At 44.6% G+C, this 23,174-nt stretch overlaps 2 protein-coding genes and 1 non-coding gene across 5 annotated transcripts; 2 read left to right on the top strand and 1 right to left on the bottom strand.

Annotated features, from left to right (window-relative positions):
- Positions 1–1,706: 1,706 nt before the first annotated feature.
- On the top strand, positions 1,707–8,992 carry LOC139330108 (coiled-coil domain-containing protein 17-like). The gene is made up of 15 exons (XM_070960846.1): positions 1,707–1,906; positions 2,500–2,628; positions 2,774–2,842; positions 3,169–3,292; positions 3,457–3,595; positions 4,406–4,534; positions 4,721–4,842; positions 5,138–5,263; positions 6,430–6,620; positions 6,787–6,863; positions 7,111–7,326; positions 7,510–7,645; positions 8,097–8,183; positions 8,329–8,439; positions 8,833–8,992. The coding sequence occupies exons 1-15, from the start codon at positions 1,709–1,711 to the stop codon at positions 8,965–8,967; spliced, it is 1,989 nt and encodes a 662-aa protein (XP_070816947.1). The 5' UTR covers positions 1,707–1,708; the 3' UTR covers positions 8,968–8,992.
- Positions 8,993–9,543: 551 nt separating this feature from the next.
- Positions 9,544–16,335, bottom strand: LOC139329720 (histone-binding protein N1/N2-like). Of its 3 annotated transcripts, XM_070960100.1 has the most exons (15): positions 16,113–16,288; positions 15,629–15,682; positions 15,423–15,536; positions 14,989–15,069; positions 14,691–14,797; positions 13,932–14,351; positions 13,616–13,689; positions 13,468–13,538; positions 13,158–13,231; positions 11,664–11,852; positions 11,296–11,468; positions 11,026–11,112; positions 10,846–10,920; positions 10,199–10,330; positions 9,544–9,717 (listed from the first exon to the last, which is right to left on the bottom strand). In XM_070960100.1, the coding sequence occupies exons 1-15, from the start codon at positions 16,148–16,150 to the stop codon at positions 9,679–9,681; spliced, it is 1,728 nt and encodes a 575-aa protein (XP_070816201.1). In that variant the 5' UTR covers positions 16,151–16,288; the 3' UTR covers positions 9,544–9,678. The 3 variants fall into 3 exon arrangements, with proteins under 3 accessions (XP_070816201.1, XP_070816199.1, XP_070816200.1); XM_070960098.1 differs by lacking the exon at positions 13,932–14,351 and having other exon boundaries at positions 16,113–16,335; XM_070960099.1 differs by lacking the exons at positions 10,199–10,330; positions 13,932–14,351 and having other exon boundaries at positions 16,113–16,335.
- A 1,399-nt stretch (positions 16,336–17,734) lies between these two features.
- trnam-cau (transfer RNA methionine (anticodon CAU)) lies at positions 17,735–17,807 on the top strand. Its single transcript has one exon. It is a non-coding gene; the product is annotated as a tRNA-Met (tRNA).
- Positions 17,808–23,174: the final 5,367 nt, after the last annotated feature.

The raw sequence follows: 23,174 nt of genomic DNA, 5'->3' as shown, positions 1-23,174 counted from the left end.
CTGGCTGAGTCAGGGAGATAACTGAGGAGGTACAAGGAAGTTTTGAAGGTTCAGATGAATGGTTCAGTGATTATGTGTGCTTATCATGTTGAACCCTTAAAGGATAATTGATATTTGCTGGCCAAATATGTCTAGAATTACATTTAAAACCGAGTTGATTTTGTCCTCAGTAGAAACAGGCCCACGTTTTAGTTTGTGAAATCAGATATCAGAGTGTCACATTTGCATGTTGCAGTGTCGATGAGCTGACTCCGTCATACTTCTGTGAAGTGAATGGCATGAGGGAGACACAGGTTTGCCCTCTGGATCTGAACACATCTAAAAAGTTGGATGTGAGGAAATCCTCTCACAGGAGCTGGCCTACTAGGGACTGTCCTTGTAGAGTCCTGTACAAAAAAACTCTACAGCCAGACCACAGCCAACCATTGCACAGTCCGTGTATACTACGTGATGGAGGTGGGAGTAAGTCACATGTCAAGCGGGTCAAGTCATTGCTCAGGTCAAGCAAGTCACTGTTCAAGTCACACGAAATTCTGATGCAGGGTGGGCACAAGTCAAATTAATGGTGTATTAAAGGCGCTTGAACCAGCAGAAAAAGGGGTACAGTGGCATGTCATAAGAAGGCTAACATTACACCTGTAACCATTTCACAGAGCTGTGTTAGCTAGTAACACAGAGCTGTGTTAGCTAGTAACGTGCTGCTGGTTATATGGTCCCGAATCACTCCCTCAACTTTCTCTGCATTCACGATCTGTCTTCTCAATAAAATGCACCAATACAAAACCTAAGTCTAAGAAAAGTTAAACCCAACATTAGCATTGTAGCTAATGCTTGGTCAGCCAACCCCCACCCCCCAGCCTCTGCTACATGATGTGGATTACATACATACATACATATACATACATACAGTGTATGAGACGATGAGAGGAAATTTGAGGAGAGTTTTGCCTGAACATTTCAACATAGTCAAGACTAGACCAGAACACTGGTGACTATTATCTGGTGAGTTTTATCTTGCAGGTTTTTGGGAATTAAAGTCAGATTGTCTGCATCTTGCACTGTGCTGTCAGAGTGAATATACTCACTGAGGTCTGGGCCTCCGCTGTTGAGGCTTTGGAGCCAGACTTCCACTGCACAGCTGCAGTCAGCCTCTCCGGGTGCTCACTCGAGGGTGAGAACACATCAGGCAGTCTGAGAATTTTAAAAAAGACGTGTTATGAATATTCAGGTGGATAGAATAAAACATATGGCCTGTGTTAGCTTAATGAGGTTGGAGTAGGAAGTGCAGAACCTGAGAGCATTTTTCTCTGCTTGACTCAGACAGAAGCTCACGGCTCTTTACCGCCAGTTTTACTCTCAAAGCTGTGATGGCCTTTGGTGTAGAAACATGTTAAAGTACTTTTGACATGTTCAGATACAATATGAAATGATGTTACTCATAAAGCACGCAGGGGATTTGGGTGATATGTTTAGAACTCACCACACACCTACAACAAACTCACTGGCATGGTTACCGACAAACAAAGAAGCCAGCAGTAACTCATACAGTAGTAACAGACAAACCAAACATGCTTGGCAACCTTTAAATGAAACAATAAGAGGGGAGTTTGTGTTTTTTATTCGGAGAATTCCTATTATATATCATATATACTATTCCTACGATTATTTCAGCTTCTTGCTAACTTCTTCCCCTCTTGATAAACAAGAGATGGAGGGGGAATTGATCTGTGGAGACTGTAACATGATGTTTCGCTCCACTGGGCTGCTTGAGAAACACAAAGCACTGTTCTGCACGAGGAGCGACGCAGGACACCTTCAGGTGCAGAGACACAGCTCTGAGCTTCTCACAGGAGACAAACCTGGATGTGTTGACCCTAAACAGACTAGAACACCTGACCTTGTCGAGGTAAGTAAGTCATACTGATCTAGTAAACGAGAGCAGGGTCTGCGCAGGTGGATTAGATGAATAACCCTTTCTTGCAGGAAACCACAAGACAATTTATGTGATCGAAGTGGAGCTGATTAACTTCAAACTGTGACATTTGGTGAATGAGGCTAAAATATGCATTGGATATGCAATGATTCTTGCAGTACACACAGATGAAACTTTATGATACATTAATTAATGCCTTTATAATATTAAGCCATGAGCTAGCCATAAAGTTGAGAATTGTTGTTGTATTGGCATCCACTTGCAATCTTCATGAAATGCTGTGAAAATTTAGGGTAAAAAACTGAGGAGAAATGCAAAATAAATCACCAAATTACAGTGTTTGTATGCCTCTTTAAATCTTGTATAAACTATTGTTGCGCAAAATATCGTACAAAGTATCGTACACAGTATTTCACCGGTCAAGACAGCAATGACAGAAGCGAATCTTGCTCATGGGTGGATCTTCATCAGTCTACTAGAGCAGAGACTAGAGCTGATTTATGAGGCATCTGCATCACAGAAACAGATGCAATGGAAAAACGCTGCATGTGTCTTTGTGTGTGCAGCTAAGAGGTCAGCGCAGGAACATGACCAGGTGGAGGAGTGCTGATGTCAAACCGAAGTCAGCAAGAGCGGAGGACATACCAGCAGCCAGTCAGACGGGGAGTGCTGCTCTGCAGGATCTCACAGACGAGGTGAAAGTGAAGCAGCCAGAGTTCTTCTGTCCTGCACTACAGCGATGTGAAACATCTGAAACACAATCACAAGTTTTTTAAACATATCTTGTCAATGATACATTTTAGGTATAACATGGAGTACAAAACTGTTTCTGACTTTCAGTTTCACAAGTTAAGGATGTCCGTTGAAGAAAATCTGACAAGCTGGTCAAAAAGGACCACAGATACTGAGGTGGGCTCCATGTTTCACCTGTCAGTGATTCTTCTCATGGAAGTCTTTTCCCTTTCTCTCTTATTCTTGTAAGCCTGTCAGCCTGTGCCACTTGGTGAGCACTTTAACGAATGTCAAGGAGCTATAAGTGCGCATTAATGCATTAAGTCATCAGCCAGTGGTGTCAGAATAAGTCACAGGTCACAGGTGAAGATGGGTATAAAACAAGAGTGCATTTTTATGATGCTGAGTCTTAGGGAGATAAAAGAAATGAATAATTTTGCTCCAGGGTGTTACATGTTTAAGAGCCACTGCTCTTGCATGAATCTATTAATTTATAAACCCAGGCGTGTGGACGTCAGCTGGGTCACAGTGAGAGACTGAAGGAGATGAGGGAAATGGCGACGCTCCACGAGCGCCAGCTGGCACTGATACATGCTCACAACCAGCAGCTGGAGCAGCAGAGAGACGGTGAGGAGCAAACGCAATAAACCCCTTGAGACCTTATAATTCAAATATCCTCCTTTTGAATTTACACTGAATGTTGATGTCAAAGGTTGCTCTGAGACCCTTTGTGTGTGTGTGTGTGTGTGTGTGTGTGTGTGTGTGTGTGTGTGTGTGTGTGTGTGTGTCAGAGCTGGCCCAACAGGTAAGCGTTCTGTCTGAGCAAAGCAACACAACTCACCTGGAGAGTCTGCTGATGGAACTCAGAGAGCAAGAGGAGAGAAACGAGGAGACGCTGCAACAACTCGTTGAACATCTCCACATTGTACAGTAAATATGCACATTACAAGTATGTATGTGTACTAATGTCTTATATGTCAGGCTTTTAGGTGTTCTCATCAAGAGCTGATATCCTTTACTCAAGTAAAAGTACTGATACTACAATGTGAAATTACTGCTGTGTTCATTTCTTAAGAACAAGTGCAGAAGTATTAGCAGTAAATAGAAACTAAAATTCAAAAAGTACTCATGATGCAGAATGACCACTTTCAGTATCTTCCGGTTTTATATTTGCATATGATATTATTGGATTTTTATTATTATGATTGATGCCTGATTTATCTTATTCCTTTGTCCCATGGACCTCCTTACCATGAATGTGGCATTTTTTTTACTGCCACGGCCAAAAATAGTCCACATCAAATGTGCTATTTACTCAAGTTTGAGTGATGTTCCCAGCTGTTATAGGCAATCACTGACTGCTGACAGATCAGCACTGGCTGTTGAACTGGGATCAACCCTGAAACTTTTCAGTCTGTGGCCATGATGTGCTGCCAGAGCAGGCACAGATACAGAGAGTTTATCTAATGTGTGTTTGTTAGGGTAAATTATGTCGGCACAGATGCATGCAAAAAGAAATGACTGCTTCTGTGGTGCTCTGCCTCCAAGATTAATGTAGTGAAATTTTTCTTTTTCGAGCTGCCGGATGACTCAGAGCATCAATTATGTATTTCATTATGCCTGGGTAGTTCCTCAGTGCAACAATTGTGGTAGAAGAGATTGAATTTCCTATTGTATGGCTGGGAAACTTTCCATAGATGCCACAATATGATCTAATTTAAATGATCGACTGCGTTTTCTTTTCCTTTTCAGTGTGCGAGAGGCCTCAGTACCTGCTGATCAGCCAGATCCACACGAGAATAAAAAGATGCATCATGACAGCTACGAGCTCATTTCTTGTGCAGACGGCCCTCTCTCTACTCAGATAAAGTACATCTTTCAAGAGTCATTTATTTGAAAAACGCTCATTTAGAAGGTAAAACGAGATGGAGTGCAGATTTCTTTCCCCCTTTGTCTGGTTGCCCCTAAGAAAATCAGGTTGCTTACATGTGAATGTGACTTTGTTGTACTGAGCTGCCTGGTTGCATGAAGGTAAATCAGGTCTCTTTTTTGCAGAGCCCTGCGGCAGGCATACATGCAGTCAGGTGGGTCTGATCCAGCTATTGTGGCACGAATGACTGACCTGCAGGCAGAAGCCCAAAGCCGGGAGAAGAACCAAGCAGCGGCAGCCGGCAAGAGTAAGACTCAGAGTGACGCTGAACAGTAAATATGTCCTGCCTGTCACAGTATAACTCTCTGTCAACACAGCTGTGCTCAGTGGAGCCTTTGTTAACTTTACTCAGCTTCATTTTTCCACTCTAAAAACTGATTTCCTCAACAAAGTCCATAGCTATTAGATTGCAGTCCAACATTTCTTTTCAAATGAACAGTTATAGAGTTATGTATTGTCTCTCAGGGCAAAAAAAAAAGAATGAAACTGAGGGTAAATTACCTTTTGGCCCTGAGCCACATCACTGTTGCTCTTGTGTCCAGAGGTGAAGCCTCCTCCTCAGCGGGGTCTGAGCAGGGAGCTGCTGGCTGTGGAGCAGGAGAACCAGAGACTGGAGGAGGAGATCCTCAGCCTCCAGCTGGCCAGGGGGCGACACCACAGTTATGAAGGTTGGAGAGCTGTGACAAATAAAAGACAATGGTCTCTTTCGTTTAAGAGTAACTGTTGTTAGCTGTCTGGAATTAGCTCAAATTTACCAGTACTGTCCAAATCCCATGCAGCTGCATTGTGTTGCCAACATAAAAATTAGTCAGTAAAACATTTTAGGCCTGTAATAGAACGAGGAAGTGAGAAGTGAAACACAGAATCAACCCGCAGTGTTATAGAGCCATCACTGAAGTATCTTTACACCTTGCAACCGTGATTATTATTAATTGTGTAACATGTTGCTTGTGTGTTGTGCCGTGATTTTTTGATTTAGACTAAATGTGTGAAAGCCACTGAACACAACATTGTCACTGGCACCAATCACACAGGCAGTGTTGGGATGTGACATTAAGTATGTTTTACATTTTGTTCATTTACTTAAGAACTGAATTTGACTCCAAATTCAAGGTTCTTATACTTTGAGTAAACTTTATACTATGTATGTATACTTTTCCATTTTATGCAACTACATACTACTCCACAACATATTACAGGCAAATATTGTACTGTTTTTTTAATTTTTATTGTACTTTTCTGATTTATCTGACTAGTAAGTCGTTGGTGATTTTGAATTCTTACCGTATGGGTTGGGAACATTCTCCTACTTCTTAAGCTAAAGGAACTATTCAAAACCCCTCTTGGATTAGCTGGAAAATGCATCATCACAAAGCTGAAAACAGGCTGTTTTTCTGAGTTCATGAAAAGTTGACCATTGGGAGATATATAGTTCTCACAGGACAGCAGCTCTGCACACAGATGGTGGTCTTATAGAATACGATGCAGGACTGTAGATTAAGCTAATCAGTAGTATAGAAAGTGGTTCAATTAGCTCAACTGTAAACATCTACAGCAGTATGCAGCAGTTATATCAATAATATTAATCCAAAAACATCAGATATAACAATAAAACACTGACAGGGACCATTGTACTGCACAGTAAGTACTTTGACTTTTCATACTTTAAGTACATTTTGCTGATAATACCAACATACTTTCACTGAAGGAGGGTTTTGAATGCAGGACTTTCACTTGCAGTGAAGTATTTTCAGCGAATACCTCGTCCACCGGTGCACACAGGTTTGGGGCGGTCGCCTCACAGTGGATATCTTGCGCTTGTGTTTTTCTCTAGCAGCAGTAAGCGCCGAGCTCGAGCTGATTCAGAGGGAGCACCTCCTGCAGATTTCCAGTTTACTGGCAGAGATGGAGAGAAGCAAAGAAGCTCCCAGGCTCAGGAGACAGCCTCCTCCACCTCCTCCACCTCCTCCTCCTCCTCTACTCCCACTCCAAGCAAAGACTCACATTCATGCACTTCTTTCACCGGTACTTCATTTACAGTTGAGGTCCAACATTTACATGGCTGTCCAACAAGACACTTTTGAGTTTAAGCTGCTACTAATATAACAGCTGCCTTAAATTGTGATGAGTCCTAATTCCTGCACAGTATTTTCCTGTGGAATTGATTCAGATTCTTCCATGTGTCCCTCAGCTCCACACCAGATCCGTCTCCTCTCCGCTGGGAAGATGTGTGTTGGACTCTCTGGGTCCAGCCCCCTACGATCCTGTGTTAGTCTAATCCTCTACACCATCCACAGAATATCAGGCCATTACATTGTCTGAATTAAATTTCAGTTCAGCTCCACACCGAGCTCAAATCATGCACTTATTTGCATAATTAAATCCTCTCAAATAGCCAACAGGCACATTGAAGTAGCAACAAACTGCAAATCACACAAATCTGACGTGTCAATGTTTAAACCCACTCGGCTTTCTTGAAATGAAATTGAGTGAAAACCATCCTGTGGCGTTTCAGAGCTGGGTTTGTGATTTTCTACGACCTGGTGCTGGGAGCTGATGCTTCTCTGGGGGCGCTGCGCCTGGTGGCAGCTCTCTACTCAGAAGGTCAGGAGGTGGGACCACCGACTCCGCTGCCTCCTGTCCGGTGCCTGCTGGGAGAGTCCCCGCCTTACACCCACAGCCTCACCCCTAGAAACTATGCCCTCCTGTCAGTCAAACAGCCTGTCTCCAGGTAGGAGAAAGACTTCTTTTTGGAGTGACCTCAAAGACTTCAAACTAGGCTTGATACACTATTATTTCAAGGGGTAGAAACATTCAATACGGTTTACTTTCCTGAGAAGAAGAAATTGTAGATCCCCCCCCAAGAAAAAAAAAATCTAAAAATGTACATGTAAGTAAACCTTTGTCCCTGCAGGATCCAGCCGTCACCCTCCCTCTCTCTAGTGGTGGAGGTGCAGGCAGCAACAGATCTGGATGCTCATGGCCACGAGGTCTTCAAACTGGCGTCCTGCGGCTGGACACGAATGGACCTCTTTGACCAATACAACCAGGTATGAAAGCTTATATATCACACGCTATTCTAAAAATGAATTATATACTTATCTGTGATGCTGCTGTAATGGTGTTATGGGTGTTTATATCTGTTGACTGTAGAGTTCTACAGTAAAAGGAGATGACACGGCCTCAGGCCTCAGCTCAGTTCATATATGCTGATGTTTACTAATCAAAAACCAGTGGTGTCTCAAAGATGTGCGTCTAAATAGTATCTTTACTGAAATTGTATTCATTTCAATTTCATTACATGCAGAGGTACTGGATAAACTAATCACACCATCTGGTAAGGTTTAGCATTTAATCTATCAGTGATTATCATGCAAGTCTAAAACCTCCGTCTGCCAGCTTTGCTTAGAGGAACACTTCGCCCATATGTCTCACCCATTACCAAATACTCTGGCTTAAAGTGTGTGCCACAGCATGTCAACGTTTTCTCTCCATCAACAGCTCCGTAGTGGCCACTTGAGGGTGCCAGTGCGCAGTCTGCCAGTTAGACCCTCCCTCAGCCTTGTTCAGCTGAACTCTGTTCCCCAGGTATAAACAGCCAAAGTCATGTTTATCAGACACCTGTACGCAGCGCTTTCTACATAAAGTCTATCAGATGTTCTATTTATTTCGCGTCAAGGGTGAAGCAGGGCAGCACAGTCCACACCTGACTTTGTGTTTGTGTAAACTTCAGGTGGGCAGCATGGAGCTGTGTGTGCGTTTGGTCAATGGACGAGATGGAGACGCCCAGACGCTGGCAAAGCCTGACCCAACCAGCAACAGTCACTATAAATATCCAGCTATGGTAGGATGTTGCTCACGGCCTGAAGGTGTATCAGTAAAAGTTCAAAGACTATTAAATAACAAAAATATTGTGTTGGTTACACAAGGCTCTAAACTCAGCATCCCCTGGCCTAACTTTAAACCATTTGTGAGAGACCTCATCAATAACAATGCTTATCTTAAGGTTGTAATTGTCAATACTGGCAATTTAATACATGGCATGTAACGTACTACTGTGCAGAGCTGTCGATGTGAGCTCCAAACCAATTTAGGATGAGAATTTTACACTGTAGAACACTGAAAAGCCTGATAACATTTTGTTTTTTCATTGGAGGTGAATGCATTTTATCTGCCTTCTTTTTATGTAAACATGCTTAAATGTGGTGATGTTGAAGTACCTTGTGCCTCATTACAGGTGTCCTCACATCCTGTGACGGTCCATGGAAACGCAGCTCAGCCAGTTTCAGCTCCACGGCGGCAGCTCTCGTCCCTTTTGCCCTTCACTGATCACCAAGAACCTCCACCCACAGAGGAAGCCAGTCAGAAGTGAAACCATCTCCACAATCAGGATGTAAACTTTGATTACTGTGAAAGTGAGAGTGAGGATTCAACGCTCCCACACACATTAAAAGCATTTGTACTTTCCTTTTGGTTGCAGGTATCTACAGTAGAAGCCTATTGGAAACAAGCAGATGATTTTATCAATGTCCAGTGCTAAAATTAAACTGGACATTTTGACAGAAGTGCCTTGGGTTTGCTAAAAACTCATTTACAGCTGCAACTGACGATTAAAGAATGAAAATGATCCGTTTTTAACCAGTGTATGAAATGTCAGGGAATACTGAAAAATGCCTTTCACATGCTCCCAGAGCTTCTCCTGGCGAGCTTAACCAACTAACAATCCAAAACCCAAAGATGGTCTTCTATACTGCCGGGAAGCCCCCACAGTCACATTTGACATGGAACCACTGAAATGAATCAAAATGACCTTTTTTCAGTTCAGTAATAATTGCTACATTGGCATGAATGTTTTCATTGTCAGTTGTGTGAAGTTCAGGTCCCAGAGAGTCTGAAGAATTCAGTGATACAAACTTACATCTGCAATTTTTTTTATTTTTATTTTTTTACTACAAGTATACAAAACTGGACAGACAAATCTATGAAAATGGATCTTATTTACAGAAACAAAAGTGTTGAAGGTGAAAAGGGCTGGACAGGCATGCTGTGCTGGTTTTGTAGATCAGGAGAGAGACGGGAACAGTCACGCTGAAGACTTGACAGAGGATGACTGGTTGGCAGGCTACAGGGAATAAAGAAAACACAATGTTTAAGACTGCAGGAAAGACTGCGCTTTGCCTGCATATCATCTCTGAGCTCTCAAGAGGAAAGGTTTCCAGATTGCTGGTTTGTCTTGAACGGCTCTTGTTGAGAGCGCTCGCTGCTGCAATTTTATCTGAAGAACTAGAGGAAGACAACATTTATACAGAGATGTGAACTTTTCAAGCATTGCAAACAGACGATTTGTTTTGAACTTCAACCACAGCAGCAGCATTATTGAGTTAGAAGCTCTGTGACTGAACAGTAATGTTCGCTTTTGTGCACAGATAGAAAGCCACTTCAAGGAGAAATTTGACACAACTGGAGCTCCACCAAAAACCATATGCTAGTAGTTAACTACTGTATGCTTGGCTATCCCTTCCATCTGAACAGGGTAGCGTCGTCACAGCACAATCTTTCCAGAGTGCCGTCCTGCAAACGTAAGACAGAAGCCTATCACTCGCCTCCTGTGATTTTCCCTCCTGGACTCCATTGCCGTTGCTGGCACTAGAGTCAGCGCTGCCATTAACTGTGGCTTCCTGTTTTGCTTGTTTAGCATCAGTGTCCTTTACTGGGCTCTCCTCCTCTGGTTTCCTCTGTGTGGAGACAAACCAGGACAAAGGGAAGGGGAAGAGAAGACTCGACTCAACGCTTCTGTACACAGCTGGATTCAATGCAAACAACCTTTAAAACAGGAAATAAAATATGCTGTGAGCTGACATTTAGAAAGAGGAAAATGGAACCTAATGCAGACACCAAGCAGCTGTCACTAATACGTCGGGGTCACGCACACATATCACGAAATATCAAAGCTTAATTTATAGCATTAAGCAGCACCACAACACAATCACCTGCACACGCACATGCTACAACTACAGTGAGAACCGACAGGTCACATCATAAGCCAAAAACCACAACCACAAGACCGACAGTTGCGGAAAGCCATAACATCCAACAACCAATGCAGGCAAGCACACAGACCTCACCACGGAGAGAGGAAAATGACCAGTTTCAATATGCAGGTGATTATAGCTCCAGATCAGATGCCATTCCTTAAGCAATGATTAAAAGGCCCCATTCTGCCCGCCTAAAGGGCATTAGTAGGCCTCACCTTTTTCCTGACAAGGTGGGAGATGTCTGAGGCTGCTTTGGAAGACGAGGCGCTGTCAGATGATTTAACCGGGATCTGAAACAGAAGTTGGATTTGTTTGTTTTGATTCATTTTGTAGGCTGATTGCTGATGTTAGACAACAAGGTGCGCAAGAGTTGTGCACCCTTGTGTTGTCCTTACCTGGCTGGCCGTTGCAAATGCTGCTGATGATGATGACGAAGGGCCCCCATTTTCACACAGGAATGCAGATGAGGTTGAGGCTCCACCCTGCAAAAGGTTAGTTACACATGAGCTGAGGCTGCAATTTTGATAGCTTTTGTACATCTATATTACACCCAAATAACCTTGAGCTGGATTTTTAGACTTGAAACACCAAGTCTTGAAAGTCAACATGTACAAAAATACACTTTAACAGAGTGTATAATGCTCCTTGTTCTCCTGTGTACCCACTAGTGTCTGCTGGATGGCCTGGGAGGCAGCGCTGGCTGTTCTCTGGCTTTCCTTTGCATCTTCAACCTTTTCCCTGATGTCAGGCAGAAGCTGCTTCAGCTCCTCCATCTCATTCTTCTCTTCTGCTGCCCCATCTGCTCCCTCTGCTGCAGCAATCACCTCCTGCAACATGGCTATGCACAGACAATGACTGATTGGTGCATACGAAACATGACAAAACAGGATCGGTGCAGTCCCTTTAACTGCAGAGGAGTTTTAAAGAGGTGATAATATGCAAGTCTTATATAAGCTCATCTCAAGAGACAGCACTCAAGAGGAAGAAAAGTGTGTGTGGGGGGGGGGGGGTGAGTCCACAACTGAAAACTTACCCAGACGGGTCTCGATGACTTTTATGGAGCTGTTGTAGTGCTGAATGGCCTGGCTGTACTGATCCATGTAGCACAGTGTGGTTGCGACATGATAGTGGGTCTCGGCCAGCAGACGACTGTGGGGAGGCAGGTGCTTCAGCTGCAGGGCAAGACACTCCTGGAAGTCTTCTAGCGCCTGGGGATAGTTGCCTGGGGAAGGGAGCACATGGAGTCACATTTAGCTCTGCTAAACTGTAGCTAGGGGTGGGAATTGAGAACCGGTTCTTTTTGAGAACCGGCTCCCAGTAGCTCAATTCCTTGGAATCGTCTGCCTGCCTGGTTAAGGATTCTGCTTATCGGTTCCGCCTGTCTTGCACATGCGCGATAACGTTACGCAAGCTGCATTGTTTTGGGTTAGAATGTCACCAATATGGCGTTGAGGCAGAAACGCTCCAAAGTATGGCTATATTTCATGCGAAAAGTTTCCATTTCTTCAAAGGGGAGAAAAACATCCAACATGCTTAAACATGTGTCCACACAGCACGCAATTCATTTGCAGGAATGTCACGTGTTTGATACGCTACGTAGCGACGCTTGTGAATCTAGCGGCAGAGCAAACACCAACGCGTCATCTGTTACTAGTGGCGAAGGTAATGTTGAACTCTTACAAGCCGTGTCTGTTGTGTTAAGGTTAGCGCCATTTCACAGTGTAAACTGCTTTCGCCATATGAATCATCTCCATGTCCTTCCATCAAATTTAGATGACGATGACTGCCAGAGTCAGGCTGGCTCAGAGGCTGCAGCGGGCACCGGCAGGTCTCGCGCACCTCTATCCACTCCTTTCACTGAAGCAGGGAAGAGTAAAATGACCGAGACGAGGATTAGGAATGTCACAGAGCAGTCACTAGATTTGTGGTGAAAGGTTTGCACCTTTTTGACACTGTAGATGCCCCTGAATATCGGTAGGTTAATTCATTGCGTTTTATCTGGCATGTCTGTTCAAATGAAAGTGAGAAATTTGAGTTCTGTCAGAGTTGCATGCTGTTTTTTTAACCAGTGTAGTTCTGCTTGTTCTGACGTTACGTCACACATCATTTGTGCATACTGTATGTTATATTTTCTGTGCAGAGATGAAAATATAAAAGACAGTTAATGCAAACAAACCCATTTGTACTCTTATTTCCTCACCCAATGAGAATAGATAAGAGAATCGATAAGGAATTGGATCGATAAGCAAAATCGATAATGGAATCAGAATCGTTAAATTCTTATCAATTCCCACCCCTAACTGTAGCATACAAAACAGTAGTGGTATCACGGGCCACTTCAGCAACAAATGAACCTGGTCTTTTCCACGACCTTGATGGAAAACACAAGATCAAGATGTGAAGGAGAATTAAGAACTGAGGAAAAGACAATAATTTCATTCAGGCTTCATGAATGTGGACAACCTGGTGAAAAATACTTTGTTAGCAAGATTGGAATAGAAAAAAAAAATTTAAACAAGAAACCTACCTGATTCAGCACTGACTTCCCCTAGTTTCAGATATGTCTGGGCTGCCATCAGCTGGTCATCTTTGCCTTCTTTCCTGTGGGGTCGAATAAGAAATGAACTGCGACAAAGCTTTACCTCATATCGTCTAACATTCTCAGGCAGGGTCCTGACTAACAAAGTCTGGATTTGTATAAGGTGACCAGGCTTTAAGTGACCTGTCTGAACTTGCGTTCTGCATAAGTCTTTCCTCTTCAATGGACTTGATTTAGTTCTAGTTCTTGATTTAGATCTTAGTTCAGCATTAACTTCATCTTGCAGCGTTGCACTGACCTTTTGTAAATGACTTTAGCGACCTCCAGCATCTCCCACGCCAACTGCAAGTTCCCAACCTCGTCCTCTTCCTTAAGGTGGGGAAGGCATACGTCAAACATCTAAACATTCAGCAGTGTCAAAGAGACTTGTATGGATGGCAACTCACTTGATCCTGTCCATTTCGCTCTCCATCCTCATCATCATCATCATCATCTTCGTCATCATCGTCGTCATCATCATCTGCTGAAGCAATAGGAGGCCAATTATATAGGGCTATGTTTCATTTATCTACAGGGTGACTGAAGGTAAATGTGCTAAAAGGAAAACTAAAATGTTCCCCCTAAAGTGCAGAGTACTCCTGCTCCGGTGTGATTCCCTCCACATTTTGTAACACCCGTTAATGTGGCCCCTTTTATTACAAGAAATACCAAGTGTGTGCTCCACCCATCCACACAAACCATGCTCTCCATCCAAAGATTTACTGCCCTCTGGTTCCTTCTCATCCTGTTCAGCCTCTGGCTTGGATTCTTCCTCTTTTCCTTCCTCTGCCTTTGCCCCAGTCTTGCCTCCATTCTGCTCTTTTGAGTCTCCCTCTTTTAGCACAGCTTCTTCTCCAGGAGTCAGACTTTCTCCGGCACCGTTCACAGGAGCAACTGGGCTCTTCTCAACACCATTCACTTTGGTTTCCTGGACTGAACTCTTTTCTTTCCCACTCAAAGGGGAACATAAGGGTTCCTCTGATCCGGCCTCATCATGTTTGACTGGACACTCTGAGACACCATTTTCCTTTTTCTCCTCAGTGCTACCCTTTCCATCCTCAGACTTCGGCTTGCCCGCCTCAGTCTTTTCCTCCTCTGCCATTGCGTCATACACCTGCTTTCGTAGCTCATCTCTAGTTTTTTCTGCACCAAAGCGGCACGTGAAAAACAGTTTCACATTAGACAGTACAGTTTTAAAATACCAAGATCAATTTTTCTATGACAGAAAGATTACTGAATCTCATGCTAGAGCTATGATTTAAGAAAACATGTTATATTTGAAAGCACACAAGACAAATTTGGGGCTGTACACATACACAACTGACTTGACCTGCCAAACTGGAACTTAACCATTTCATTGATTTCTCCTTGTAGGGAAACAGAATAAAACAAAATTACACCAAACAAGGTAATTTTCTACAATTTTCTATGTTCCCAAAACCAAAAATCCTTTGTGATTATAGGAAAATACTTGATACTGACCATCAAGATTGTTGGCACTCTCAATATTGGAGTTGTTCGGCTGCTCCTCTTCCTCAGATTCTTCTGGGACTCCCTCCAGGGCATTACCAAGGACACTATTCTCCATCCTAACCAAAGCCCAAAAAGGAAGACCATCAGGAAAACATGAGGGGATGCAAAAGAGGGTCGAATCCTAAAACGGTCACTCTCTGACTCCAATTTAACAAGTGATGCAACATTAATCAACTTAGTATGCACCTTACAGTAACAACCTAATATACAGTATAAGTTTTCAAGGTGAGCAATTAAGTGAACCAACCTGGCAAGCTCCAGTAGGGACTTCCCACATAGGAAGAAGGCCTCACCACACTCATCTGCAGTGTCCCCGTACTTTGCAGCTCTGGTAGTCAGACATCACAAGTGTGTAAAGGATCAAGCCACACACTGAAGTATGATTCAAACTCATTTCAATATGCATTTCAGACTTACTCCAAATTTAACAAGCCTAAAAGAAACAGTAAAGGCACTTTCAGTTTCCATTTCTCTCTCTCACACACACACACACACACACACACACACACACACACACACATATATCTTGACGAACACATCCAGATGAGATGAGAGTGAAAACATATTACAAGAAAGTCAGTGACACCAACTGTTCTTAATAAAAAACAAAACATCAATATTAACAGTGAACAGAGTTTTCCATGTTGAATCAGTGACGGCGCTTTTCCCACCGATACTCACAGCATGCCACAGGCGTCCTGGAAGACACTGACAGCAGAAACAACATCCCCCATCACTAGATGCCTGTTCCCTGTACCAATCAGTTTCTTTGCCTCCTCCATAGTGTCTACAGAGCTGCATGTGGGGAAAAAATACACATGTATACACAGTTAATGTTAAGTAATCACGTAAACAGATGCAGCGGAGTCTTCTGCACGGACGCTCACCTGTCTGCTGCAGCAGCAGCAGCTGAAGATGATGAGCACGGCTTCTCCTCCGCACTGCAAGAGTCAACGGAGTTCAAACTTCAGTTCAGGCAATGCCAATAACAGCTACGTGACCTCATTCTGAAGTACAACCACAGTCGACACACCTAACTTTTGTTGTTGTCTCACATATTTTAAGGTAATCGCTACGCCTTACTGTTGTTAGCTCCGTACGACTGTTAGCCAATTAGCCTACCGGTGGGGGTGATAGTAATGTTGGTTAGCAGCGCCTGACGGCACCACTAGGTACAGTTAATTAATCCATCTGATTACTATCATAGACACTGTCATTTCCTGCAAGTGTGCGAAACCGAGATGTCACGCAACCAGTAGCGTTACTAACCACGCAAGGTCGTCAACATTAGCCACGTTACCTAGCTAAAGCCTAGCTAGCTATGTTTTCCCAGCGCACGATACACAGTGAGAATTTACAAGGCTGTCTTACCTCCCAGAGCTCGATGCGGTGGACGCTTCCTCTGGCATTATTTCAGGACGATAGTAGAGCCGGTGGACAGAGACAAAACAGGCGGTCTGGTGTGGCGTGAATGAAGTACAGATAGACCTCCAGCGACAGTCTTTGTTGGCGCGCTTAAATAGAGAAAAGAAGGCTTTCTATTTCCGCTTAACTTGGAACGCGGGAGATTGGAGTTAAAGGAGCCGCAGCAAGTATCATGATGCGTTCCCTGTCCGTGGGGAAAATGAAAATACGTTTGTGGCAGGAAAGGAAACATAACAGTATGATGTCATCCAAAAAAGAAATACATTCTGCTGGCGTTATCTGTGTACTGATAAAATAAAAGTAATTAATAATGATAATAATAAGTGCATATTTTGATTTACATTCATTCAATTTGCCCAAGAGGAGTTCTCTTCAGTCTATGGTAAGGTAGACGCTCACATCAAAAGGAGTTATCCTCTCCTACAGAAAACACCGCACCTGAACAGCCCAGCCTTTTCTTGTGACGCTTGGTTACGTCATCCCATAACACAGTACCACCTCCAGCTCGGTGACCACCCTCCACCTAAGTGACTCGAAAGTCATATTTCATCTGCTTAAACCAACTGTGGACGTTAAGACTCAGTGGATTAACTGTATGTCTAATGCAAATGTGATGCCCATGACAATTGGAAAGTAGAATTTTAACTTTACTCCGTTGATGAGGGCCAGTAATGTTACAGGCTCAAGAACCTGTTAAGTTAGTGGACCACTGTGGAGTGAGGCTGAGGCCTTGCGAAGGACTGCAACTAAAATGAGCGTTTCAGACAGAATGAGCAGTGTACAATATGAGGAAAATAATGTAAGCATACCCTTTTGTACTAGGGCACTTCTATGTTTTATCTTTACACATGAATTGCAAGCACATTCTTTACACTGTGTTGGTGTGTCTTGCTGGGAAGCTAAATTTGAGAAAATGAAAGCAAAAAGACAACACGTACGAACGTTTGATATTGATTCAAGTGTTAATGTAAATCACTGCACCTTTAACAATTAAACAAAACCATACCACTCATTCACTCACTGCATCGTGGCAACATGCAGTAAAACATGTAGACGGCTCAGTTGGTGGTGCTATAGGCGATGCAGTCCCAGACAGTGCTGTTGGTGCAGATGGAGAAGTGCTGTTTTGAGCAGCAGCTGGAAGTCCTTTTCATGGTGTCGGGGCTGAAGAGTGCACTCTTGTGGACGCCATATTGAGTCCAGAGTGGGAACTAACGTAGAAAGATCCAGTGTTGGTGAGAGTTTCCACAGCAGTCGTGGTCCACATAAAGGGTCTCTGGGGGTGTCACCCCAGTATCCTTGTAACTATAGACATATACACGTGTATATGTCTATGCTTGTAACCCCTCGCAAGACTCTCTGCCATTTTTACCAGTCCCCAGCCCTCAATTGCTGTGAGCAATGCTCATTGCCATGGAGATATGAAGCCACGGTCTCTCAATTTTGGAGAAAATACATATGGCAAATTTAGATGCGTTACTTAATACTACTAATTTGGCCGACCAAAAATTCATCAGGAACCTTCAGAAGTCTGATTTATAAAACGTAATTTCCCCTCTGTTACCACAGCCTCGTTGGCGCAGTAGGCAGCGCGTCAGTCTCATAATCTGAAGGTCGTGAGTTCGAGCCTCACACGGGGCAGATGTTTTTTCCGTTTGTTTAGTTAGGAAAACAAGATATTATGAATATTTAGAATCCAACCCTGGACGGGATGAAGGTGGAGAAAAACTGCATGGCTTGTAAAACACTATTAACTCACACAGAATGGCATAGTCTGAGAATATGAGGTAGTAACTAATGCAGAACACTAGAAGGTCTCAGTTAATATGTGCAATGTTTGTATTACGCAGATGAGGAAACAATAACACAAAAGCACCCGGTATGAAAACAGAACAAAGATCAGAAATCAAAAAATGTGCTTACATACAAGTTTAATATGTGCACGGACACTATAAACAGTAACAACTACGTGGTTAAATGATGTTTGTGAGCAGTGGTGTAATGGTGCCCGAAGAGGTGGATATACTCTTAATTTATGCACCATTATTTTTAAAGCGACCCGTCCAGCAAAGGATAATCGCCGTGTTATTAACACTGACATGTAAAACTACCTTTGCATATTTAGTTCACCCACAAATGTACCAGTAGTATTTACACATTGTCACTTAAGGAAGAAGCTGTTGATGTAACATCCACAACCAGAGCGGTTGTTGACCGCAGTGAAGTTAGTTTTAAGTTGGATATTTGACAGACTTTCGCTCCTAAGCAGCTCCATGTAAAAAATTAATAATAATTATTTGGAGATTGAAAATGTAAAAACAAGAGGTGTATCTCCTGCAGCCAGTGGAGTACTATCATCCCACACTGATTTTGAGTCCATTGGTCACATGACTTCACTGCGGTCTGATGTTTCCAGATCTGCTGCTGCTTTTGCTATCAGTGTCCGGGAACAGTGTCACTTCACACAGGTAAATTTGTCACGATGGACCAATACATAATGCAGTTAATACAGTAATATATTTTTTTTTATAACAATAGCAATCCTGTTTAATGTGTTAGTTTATTGTGGACCTCTTGGTTTGACTGGTTTGGTGACTGACTGAATGAACGCAAATAAATACATAAATAAATACACAAACAACAAATGAATGAATGAACAAATGACTTTTCCTGTTTTAAAAAGGTTTTAATCACAATGACTGATTTTCTTTGTTAAAAAAGGCTTACCCAAACATTTTTAGTCACACAGAGACAGACACACACACTCCTTCTTGTCCTCCTCCTCCTCTTTTTGTCTCCTCTCTGCCAGCCACAGATCAACGGTCTTAACCTCATAGAGAGCACAAAAGCTCTCCTTTTTGTGAGGACTTCTGAGCTGGCTGTGGCCATAGTCCTTTAGTGCTGGCTGACCACAGCGGTGGCAGATCCTAAACTTGTGAGGCTTCCTCTTTTTTGGCTTCTCACCACCGCTGCCACCCTCCTCCTCCTCCTCATGCTGCTTCTTCTTCATCCTCCACAGGGTCGTTCAAGGTATGTTGACCTCTTTGGGCCTGAGCTCCTCCAGCCACTGCTGCGGTGTTCGTCCCCCAGACCCGTCCTCTTCTTCCTCCTGTAGACTGTGCACCTGGTCGGTCCTGTGGACGCACTGGAGGTGGAGGCAGAGGTGGTAGTGAGGGCAGCGGTTCAGTTCCAGCCTCCTTCTCCAGGTGCCTACTTTTGGCCTGCTTTTTCGTGCTCCATCCTGCGCAGAAAGAAAGAGACACAAGCAAAAATCAACTTTTAGTTTCAGACAGAGTGTACAGTAAAATACAGCACAGTGACACTGAGAGAAAGTCTGGCATCAAACACTAACCTTAGAAAAGATGATGTTGGTTGTGCTTCAGATCTCTGTGACAATGAAGAAGTCCAGACATCAGGCTGCTTCTTTATAGCTGATGTCCTCCAGAACAATTGTGATCACTCACCTATCAACCAGCATTCCTTCAACACCCATCACCATTGCTTCTCCGCATTTTGTCTCTGGGTGATCGTTGTCACCTCTGTGGATTGGGAGGGGGCTGTCAGGCAGGCAGACAGACATATACACAGACCTACAGTAGCATTCTCACCTATGACCAAGTGGTTCAGAGGTTTTCCTCTTTTACAATAAAATGTACAAATGCTTTGTTTGCTATCATGTGATCATCGTGATGTCAGAATGTGGAGATTCATCCAGAGACAAAGTTGACAGTTTGGCACAGGGGCCTGGATTTATTTTAAGAGCCCAAAGCTCATTAGTCCACAATGGCTGGGACAGTCAAAGCAACAATATTTACACTATTTATAAGGCCTATTGTTGTGATAAATAAATCACTGAATCTTTTTGCAGGACCTAAGAGGCACGAAATGGCTGGAAAGTCTAGGTGAGATGCTTGGACAATCTGGCCGCGAGGTGATGCTGCCACGCTGCTTAAATACGGGGAGAATTAGTGGAATCAGCCTAAGGTGCGCCGTCTGCTCGCAGCACCACCAGGCAACACCTCCACTGCGGATACAGAAAGAGAAAAATACACAGACAACTACACCAAAGGACATAACCAAATAAAATTCACACACACCATAACACATATTTTATTTGTACCTGCCAGGCAGTCTTCTTTTGAAACACTTAGTGCCTGCTGGCAGGCCGAGGGACAAGCCGTGTGGCAGGCTGTGGGACGGGCTGAGGGACAGGCAGGATGGCAGCCTGGGTGGTGGCTTGAGTCTGCAGAGTAAGACATGGCTGTCAGAAACAGGTGATCTCTCCAAATGTAGCAGAAACACACAACAGTAATCACGTTATCACAATGATATCAAGTTGATGCGTGAAGCACGACATGAGATCACTCACCTTTTGGGGGTCCTTCTCTCTTTTCTCTAACAGCCAGTCCTCCACTGAGTGGCCCTCGGCCTGGGAGCAGAAGTGCTCTCCTCTGTAGCAGCTGTGGCCAAACTCTTTGGTCTTTGGCTGGCCACAGCGCTTGCACAGGAAGTGCTCAAAGGTCTTCCTCCAGGTTTGAGGAGAGCACCCAACTCCTGGGCCCGTCACTGCTGTGCCTCCCTGAGCTTCCTCTGCCAGGCTGTGGCTCCGGTCAGACTGCAAAGGCTCCTTCAGCAGAGCCCTGGCTGTCAGCACCGGCTCTGCTGTGGTCTGCTCAGCGCTGGGTCCCGGCACCTTCAGGCACGCGCTGCTCATCAGCATCGCCTTGCTCCTCCGGTTGTGCCTGGTGGGTGGGGATTGACAGATCAATGTCCCGCTGTTAAAAATCCGCTGTCCACCGCTGACATTCTTACAGTCATGGCATGACATGACATGAAACACAGAGTCTTATCACTGCAGGAGGGTTCGGCGTTTGACAGCTGCAGGGGGGCGGCTGCCATGAGGTCCTTGCAGTTGTACACATTGTCTTGAATTTGACTGTAGTTCCTCATGACAGACCGCCAGTGGTTGACCCAGACCCCAGCGATGGTACAGCCCTTTTAGTGAATGCAGCACAGCTCCACAAATATGGCCTCCACCATCCTGCTGGTGTTAGGAACACTGTGCTGCACCTGCGCCCTGCCCAAGGAAGGAACCGCACAGAGACAGAGAGCATCAGGACTGGAAGAAATCTGGCTTGTCGATCTCAAACTACACAGAGCAACAAAAAGCAACAGATTGTGTCAGGAGGGGGACTCACAGCTCACACAAAGAAGAATGCATCTGACATGTCAGCGCACACGCCACACTTACCGCCTCACACTGTCCACGCCTGGCGTGTGGGCACGTCTGGAGCGGCCGGCCCTGAAGTAGCCCCTGACCAGACACTGCCTCTGTGACCATCTGGCCCATGTATGTCCTGCAACAAGAGGAGAAGGAGGGAAGAAGGCCTCCATTACACAAAGCAGCTCCTCAGGGAGATGTTCAGAAATGTCAAGTCTTAGAAGAAGAAGAAGAAGAAGATTGGTGAACACAACAACAACACACAATATGCACATGCCATGCTTTTTGATGAAACTGTTCCTCTGCATTTGACCCATCCTGGTAAGTCCTTCCTCAGCGGCAGACCAGGAGCGGTGGGCTGCCAGCTGACAGCGGCGCCTGGGGACCCAGTTCCTTTTTGTCACCATTCGGTCAGGTGGTGTTCAGATGGTGGGGTTTTTTTTTGTGGAGGATACCAGGTGACCACAGGGAGAAAGGCACACACAGAAAGGCCCCCTTTCCTTCCTAAAGGGCAGCAGGCACCAAAGGCATAGTGGAGGACACGCATCCTAGGACAGTGCCCCAGGCGGGAATCGCACCTTCTAGCTGTGAGAAGAACAGTGTTACCACTGCTCCACTGTGCCACCTGTGAAGGAGGAGTGCACACACTTACCTCTTCCTCCTCCTCCTCCTCCTCAACCTCCACAGGCTCCACTGGGGGCTGGGCCCGACTGGGATGACGAGGTGGCAGCGACAGTGGAGGCGGCGGTGGGTTGAGGCTGCATGGAGCGGAGGAGACTGTTGAGTTCATGGGCAGACCTCATGTCTGCCAGCTCCTCCTGGAACCCCTCTTCGTCGTCGTCGTCGTTGTCCTCTCCTTCGCTGCACTCGGCTTCCACCCCGTCTGTCCCATCCGGAGCGTTGGGATCCCGGCTGAGATCCTGCTGCAGCACAGCGCCTGTCTGGGAGTACAGGTACTCCACCCTGATGAGCTCCCCTGAACAAAACGTACAAAAAAAACAGATGCAATGACTGAATTTGGCATGTGGTCGCCTGCCAGGCTGCACAAATGAGCTCTTCCCTGACAGCTTACCTGTGTACTCCCCAGGCTGGGTGTAATTTTCAACCAGCATCACACCCAGGATCTCTTGGGTGAGCTGCCACTGGAGCACAGCAGCGTCTTCCCCTGGCTGACCTCCACTGCTACCCTAACCCGGCTTTCATTCCACCTCACCAGGCCATCCAGCAGGTATACCTGGAAGTGGAGGACATTGGCAGATGTGCCTGTGACAGGAAAGACAGGGATGGAAAGCATGAGCTGAAGACACACATGCACGCACGCACACACCTCAAACTGAACACACTTGTGTATATTTGTACTCTGACCTAGGGCTTGATAATTTTTTTTCCTTCATTGGAAGAAACCAGAAGTTGCAAAGCAAGGTTGGTTGCATGAACAAAGGCACTCACTCTCTGGTAACTTATCAATGTAGGGAGTAATCACTGATCAGTGAGAGTGACATGCTAATAGCCAATCATGTAACAGTATCACGTTCAGTTGCACCATCTCGTTGTCTCGTGTTTGATTCTTCACAACAAGTGAAATGAGAAATAGAAAGTGAGCGCCACGTGAAACTGCCACTACGTTGGCCTGGTATGCCAATTGTGGCTCTGTGCACCCCTGCATTTGGATAGACTGAAGCCAGCTTCTTCCACAAAAACAAGAATGTGGGTTGATTCTTGTGCCTCCAGATCCATTATTCTCTAAATCATAAAACAGAACAAATACAAAGTTAGTTTTACATAGC

This window comes from Chaetodon trifascialis, chromosome 4 (assembly GCF_039877785.1).
Source record: "Chaetodon trifascialis isolate fChaTrf1 chromosome 4, fChaTrf1.hap1, whole genome shotgun sequence".
Taxonomy (NCBI): Eukaryota; Metazoa; Chordata; class Actinopteri; order Chaetodontiformes; family Chaetodontidae; genus Chaetodon; species Chaetodon trifascialis.
This window is presented reverse-complemented; position numbering and strand designations above follow the sequence as displayed.